The 6,520-nt window shown below is 37.7% G+C and overlaps 1 protein-coding gene across 1 annotated transcript in view; it reads left to right on the forward strand.

The window, feature by feature from the left end:
- Nucleotides 1-6,520, forward strand: part of LOC101303598 (G-type lectin S-receptor-like serine/threonine-protein kinase At4g03230-like) — an 11,789-nt gene continuing 5,269 nt past the window's right edge. Inside the window, exons 1-4 of the mRNA XM_004295315.1 lie at nucleotides 1-1,175; nucleotides 1,630-1,736; nucleotides 2,022-2,209; nucleotides 2,369-2,480. Coding sequence (XP_004295363.1) covers nucleotides 1-1,175; nucleotides 1,630-1,736; nucleotides 2,022-2,209; nucleotides 2,369-2,480 — 1,582 coding nt within the window. The remainder of the gene's footprint in view (nucleotides 1,176-1,629; nucleotides 1,737-2,021; nucleotides 2,210-2,368; nucleotides 2,481-6,520) is intronic.

Genomic DNA, 6,520 nt, shown 5'->3' on the forward strand with positions numbered 1-6,520 from the left:
ATGTGTTATGCGAATGGCATTCTATCTTCGATCTTCTTATCATATGCACTCTTGTTGTGCTTTTCTCATCCCTTCTGCTCTGCTAGAGATACAATAACCAAAGACGATCCAATTAAAGATGATGGATCAGCGGGTCTTGTTTCAGCTGGAGGAAAATTTGAACTGGGATTCTTTTCCCTAAATGCAATAGGAAGATATGTTGGGATATGGTATCACCAACTGACTCCAATGACACTTGTATGGGTTGCCAACAGAGACAATCCACTACTTGCTAATCAAACTGGAGTTCTTGCAATTAATCGGGGTACCCTCCAACTGCTGGATAATACTTCAGGTAAGTCTTTATGGTCGGCGGAGATTAAAGTAATAGTAACACAAGCTTTCAATCGGACAGTGAAGCTCAAGGATGATGGGAACTTGGTGTTAAGCGATGAAGCAGAGTTGGGAATAGTTCTGTGGCAAAGTTTCCAAAATCCTACTGATACATTCCTCCCTGGGATGATAATGGATACAAGCTTAAATCTGACTTCATGGAGCGGCGCAGATGACCCAAGAACTGGGAACTTTACCTTTAAACTAGTTGAAGACAACCAGTATATCATCAAGAAATCAGCCACAGATTACTGGAGAAGTGGAGCACCAAATGACAATTTTTTTAGCTCAGATGAAATGCCTGCTGCAGTTGCTTACTTGTTATCAGATTTCAGCGACAGTTACTTAAAAAAAGGTTCCGGCAGGATTTTCCAACATAATGATTCTTCATACAAACAGATAGCAGTTCTGCCACGATCAGAGTACAACTCTACAAGATTGGTGATGGATTATACTGGAAAGCTGAACTGGCTTGTGCACAAACACAACTACTGGAGCCCAACATGGCTGGAGCCAATAGATAATTGCAGTGTGTATAACCCTTGTGGGTACTTTGGTCCCAGCTGTAACAGTACTAATAGTCCAATATGCAAGTGTTTGCATGGTTTCAAGCCCCAGCTTCCAAATAAATGGGACCTTGGAGATTTTTCTGGTGGATGCATTAGAGAGTCCAACTTATGTGCTACCACAGCTACGAATGATACATTCTTCAGTTTGAAGGTGAAGAAAGTCCAAAAGCCAGACTCAGAGACCTCTGCTGCCAATGAAACAGAATGCAGGAACAAGTGCTTCAACGACTGCAAGTGCGTGGCTTACTCATACGTTGATACGTTGATAGTGAAATCAGAAATCGGGCTACTACTCGTTCGTGTTTCACATGGGCTTCGGAACTAAGTAATCTTGAATAAGACTCTGGTGGCCAGGACCTATATGCTCGCATTGCCATGCCTGATTTAGGTATTGTACTTCTCTTTTTTATTTTAGAACATTTACGTTGATGACTGCCGCTAGTCTGCTACAACTATTAAAACGTTTCCAAATCAACATCCTGTAAAGGATCGTATAACCTACTTACAGCTGGGACATGTTGAAGAAAGTATAAGCATCTCAATTGGTCGAGCTTTTACTCTATTCCATGCGAATCCTTACATATAGTTCTTTGGGGTTATGCAGCTTGATGCTAACCATGATTTGACAAAATCCAACTATTGCATTGGTTTATTATCAGTTAACTATATCCTTCTTACTTTGATGCAGAAGAAAATCCTCAAGAGCCGACTATATCATCATTGGAGAATCATTGACGAAGAAAAATTCCATTGTTTCTAATAGTTGTTGCAGTGCTTGTAACCGTTATTATTCTGGTATGCATCATTTCCATTTATATACGGAGAAGAAAGATGATTAAGAGACGAGGTAACCTATCTAATGCTTACAGAAATAAAGAGACGAGGTAACCTATCTAATGCTTACAGAAATAACTTCTTTTCTATATGCAGCTTCTCTTTTATATGTATCATTTCTACTTTTATTTACTATATGATATAGTAAATAAAAGTAGAAATGATACATATAAAAGAGAAGCTGCATATGCTTGGATATCTCCATATTTAGTCTTACTGAATTTATTTTGCAATTCTATGTATCAGATCAGATAAGTCGCGGACAGCTTGATAGTGAAAGACAAGTCAAAACCTTAATAGAGACAAGTGAGTTCAAGGAAGAAGATGGGAAAGGTATAGATGTACCTTTTTTTATTTGCAAAGCATATTACAAGCTACAGATAACTTTTCAGATGCTGATAAACTTGGACAAGGGGGGTGGACCTGTTTATAAGGTACTTTAGGGATTCCATTTTGTCTTAGCAATTGAATCAGGCTCCTTACATATTGTGTTGAAAAACAGATTTTGTTTGTCATTATAATGTGAAGTGATTCATGTTAGTTCTCATTAAATCCAGCAGAAAATCTGTGTAATGCGTTTTAATTGTTTCCAGGGAGTGTTTCCTGGAGGTCAAGAAATTGCAGTTAAGAGGCTATCAAGGGTTTCAGTACAAGGCTTACAGAAATTTAAGAATGAGGTGGTGCTAATCGCCAAACTTCAACATCGTAATCTCGTTAGACTCAGAGGATATTGCTTGAAAGGGGAAGAAAAGATATTACTCTATGAGTACATGCCTAACAAAAGCTTAGATTCCTTCATATTTGGTTCCCCCTCAATAGAACCCCTATCGCCCCCAATAGACTCCCTACTGCCCCTAATAGATCTCCTATCGCCGGAGTCCCGTCAACGTTCGCCGGTGTCCGATCAACAGTCATTGGCCGCGAGAATCATGTCATATAATCTTTATTTCATAATAGACCCTCTATTGCCCTTATAATAGTCTATTGTAGTTTATCTAATTCATTAAGGGTATATTTATCTTTTTGTTATTTACGTTGGCTCATGAGAATTTAAAATTTTGATTTTATTTGTAGAAACAAAATTCTCAAAAATAGGGCTAAGTGGACATTGACCCTTGTTTTTAGTGTAGCTTTTGTTAATGGAAGATACATATAGCCATCTAGGGCATTTGGAGTTTAGATGTCAAATTCGAGGGCATGAGCATTCTCATTTGGGACTATATTCTGCCAACTATTTACCATTAGGCGAGATATGTCCTAAGTGCACGTGTTATTGCATCGATTACAAAATTCGTCACTTTGAAAATATGTTTAAAATATTTGTTAACATTACTTCAAATGTAGCGCATGAGTCGGAAAAGTTATTTATAATTATTTTTTGATTTTTTTTATTCTCTTAAAAGAAATCAAAAGACACTTTATTGCAAACGAATTGAAGGTATAAGGATACTTGGCAATCCTTCTATCCCACAAAACATCTGAAGTTACTATTCTCTGTCAAGAGGAACAAGCTCTGAAGTCACTAACTCTCTCATGGTCTCGGGTAAATCATGCATATGCATATCATGTTTTTTTCACAGAGGATAGCAGCTCTGCTTGCTATCCTGGTTCTAAGTCCTTGGTTGTCTTCGTTTTCAAAGATCCTGTTAGCATATTCTAATAGGTATGTGCTTGGCTTTCAAACTGTTATGTGACAACTGAGGTTGTGAAAAAGCCTTGGGCGCTCAAATCAGTCATGGGTTGAGATCTTGTGTTGTGCCAATCCGTGACCAAATGGTTTGCGGTCCAAGGCTCCAGTAAGGCATAATGATGCCCAGACCAAAGGTAAAGCTGAAAATGTCTGAGTCCAAACCAGTTCTCATTGGCTGAGTCCTGGTCCACTGATGGACTAAGTAAGAGGTTATGTAACCTTATTACTCCATGTTTAAAACAATCATGTTTTAGGAAAGGTATCATTGTGTCCTTGAGTTGGCTCGTGACAACTGTGTTGGATCTGCAGCAAATCACTTCTGTCCAAAACCTTTTCTGAAGCAAGTTGGCAGCTTTGCTTGCGTCATCCCTTTGATGCCTGTCTGCCTATATATTGTTATAGCTTTGGCTATGCTCCGTGGTTGTTGAAATCTGCTGTATTGCATTTTCATTAATTGAGTCTAGTTTCATGTTTGCATTGTTCATGCTGCTCTAAGTCTTCCTTGTGATTATAAATCTTAGAGCTTGAACTAAAAACTCTTTTCATAAACTCATATCATGTTGCATACCATGAGGGATGTGTAGTGCAACCAACCCAAGAAGTGTTCACGGTTGAATCTACTATTGGGTAGCTGAATTCACGAACAAGGCTTCTGAAATCGTTTCCAGCTGTGGCTGCTTAGAAACAAGAGAGGAGATAGGTCTAGACTAGTTTGGGACTAGATAGGATAGCATAGTGTTGTTGTATCCCTGGATCTGTTATTCTTGTAATAAGTTAGTTTTACATAGTGGAAAGTTTTATCTCTCAAGAGAAAAGGGCACGCAGTTTTTCTCCCTGTTACAAGGTTTCTGCGAGTAAAAAATATCTATATGTTGATTGTTTATTTACTGCTATTTACTTACTGCAAATTCGTGTTCTGTACCCTGAGATAGCACAAGTCATTGCTATCCTCTGAAACAGAAGTAAACGAAAATTTGAAAAAGGCCTATTCACCCCCTCTAAGACCTTTACGAATATGATGTCGTTACCTCAGTATTTTTTTCATTTCTCATCTTTACATATATTTATTTCTGATGGGTGTCGTACAAGCTTACTTACAAAGTTGCAAGAAGTTCGATTTCGGAGGATTTTAGTACATGACCATGTATGTGTGTGAATGATTAAGTTTAGATAACTATAATAACACGCATGACTGACCCCACATGTAGATGACTAAAATCACACTGTGAACTTTGATCGCCGTGTATAGAGGAATTATATTTTCACCGCCGTTCATATAATTGTTTCTCTGCCGATTACATGGGATGGGAACATTCATCTCAAAAGTTTCTCTGCCGATTCATCATAATTGTGGGCTTTCGTAAGTACTTTTAGGTCCGTTATTAGGCATGCTTTCCCACATTGAGCCTTACGACTACAGAGCCCAATGTAGTTAATTGGGTCACCTGGAATTGTGTCGAACTTTCATGGAAGACTAACAAATCGTGCTTTCTGAATAGGTTAACTAGGAAAACCTAAGACTTTTCTCCGATTGCGTCTAATTATTCGGGACATCTGAGTGTGAAACCTATACGTGTATGATTATTATCCGGGCTATCCTCCAAATACAATTCCCACCGGAGATTGATTGATCATCACCACCATATATCGAGTGTTGATGCTACTTCCAGATGAGATGTGCGATCCCGTTTTAGGGTTTTGCATTAGTATGCTCCCGCTCACTCTGTTACTCAGCTGCTACAAATGACAAGTTTTCAATAATTTCATTGCTGTGCTTTTGTGAATTGGCTTTGAAATCGTTGGTCCCCATCTAGTTTCTTATGTGCCTTTGCGTAATTGCATTGTAGGTGTGTACTATTTAGCGCATGAAAAGCACCTAGAAGATGAAGAGGAAGAAGATGCAGGAGCAACAAGGACCAACCGAAAAAAAAAAGGAGGAGAAATTTCAGGGATGAGGGCTAGGATGAGATGGTACTTAGAAACTCGGTCGCCCTTCATCATATCAGATTCTCACTATCTTATTTAAAGATATGAGAAGATGAAGAGTGATTGTAAGCAATTTACAACAAGAAAACAAGAGGTAATTAAACAGATTAAAAGCAAGTGGTACTCATAAAGGGAAGGTTAAAAGTAAATCAAGTGGTACTCAGAAAAATTTGATTGCTGTGGTGTGTGAATTAGCATTGAAATAGTAGTAATTTGTTCTCATCTAGCTTTCTGATTGCGTTTGCATAACTGCATTGCAGGAGGAGTGGAGCATTTACCCTATGGAAACACCCCGGAAGAAGTAGAGGAGGAAGACAAGCAACGCTGCAAGCCCGCAAGAGCAAGAATAATGTGAACTCTTCATTGATGATCCCATAACTCGTGTTCATTGAAAATTCTAATGAAAACAATGCATCACTATTAGTAATTTAGGTCTGCACCAACTGGATTAGAAGTAGAATGCTGACATTCCTGTTCTGACCAGCAACTTACACTACAAAAATTTAACTATATACTAAAGTATGGTTTACTGTTTATATTCACTGTTCACATCACATGAATAGTGCACGGACGATTTTGCCCTTACTTTTGGTGGGTGTGATTCCGTTTATGCCCTCTGTTTCTAAAAAACCACGAAATTACCATTAACCCTAGATATATGATTGTCTTCTATATAATTAGTTGTTGTTGAGGATGTTGTGGGTTGGGAAGTAATTTTTGAACTCTTATTTTCATTACCGTGTCTCAATTTTTTTTTTCTTCATAGATTTCATAAAGGGTATTGTTATCGAAGTCAATCTAAAATAGGGTAGTGGTATCATAGACCAAGGTTGAGCAAGTTTATTTTCTTAATTATTGAGGTGAAACAATTTTGGTTCTATTTTAGCAACGGAATATTAATTGAAGTACAGACATCTTTGATTTGGACAAAGAAATTATCTGGTTGCAAACCAACTCCTAATTAACAAAATGTACTAAGTTAATTTAAATATTGTGTGATGAAATGCTATGTTATATATACTAATGCAATATATTTAGTTTTTGTTTTGTTTACTTTTAATTTACTTGG

This window comes from Fragaria vesca, linkage group LG3 (genome assembly GCF_000184155.1).
Source record: "Fragaria vesca subsp. vesca linkage group LG3, FraVesHawaii_1.0, whole genome shotgun sequence".
NCBI lineage: Eukaryota > Viridiplantae > Streptophyta > Magnoliopsida > Rosales > Rosaceae > Fragaria > Fragaria vesca.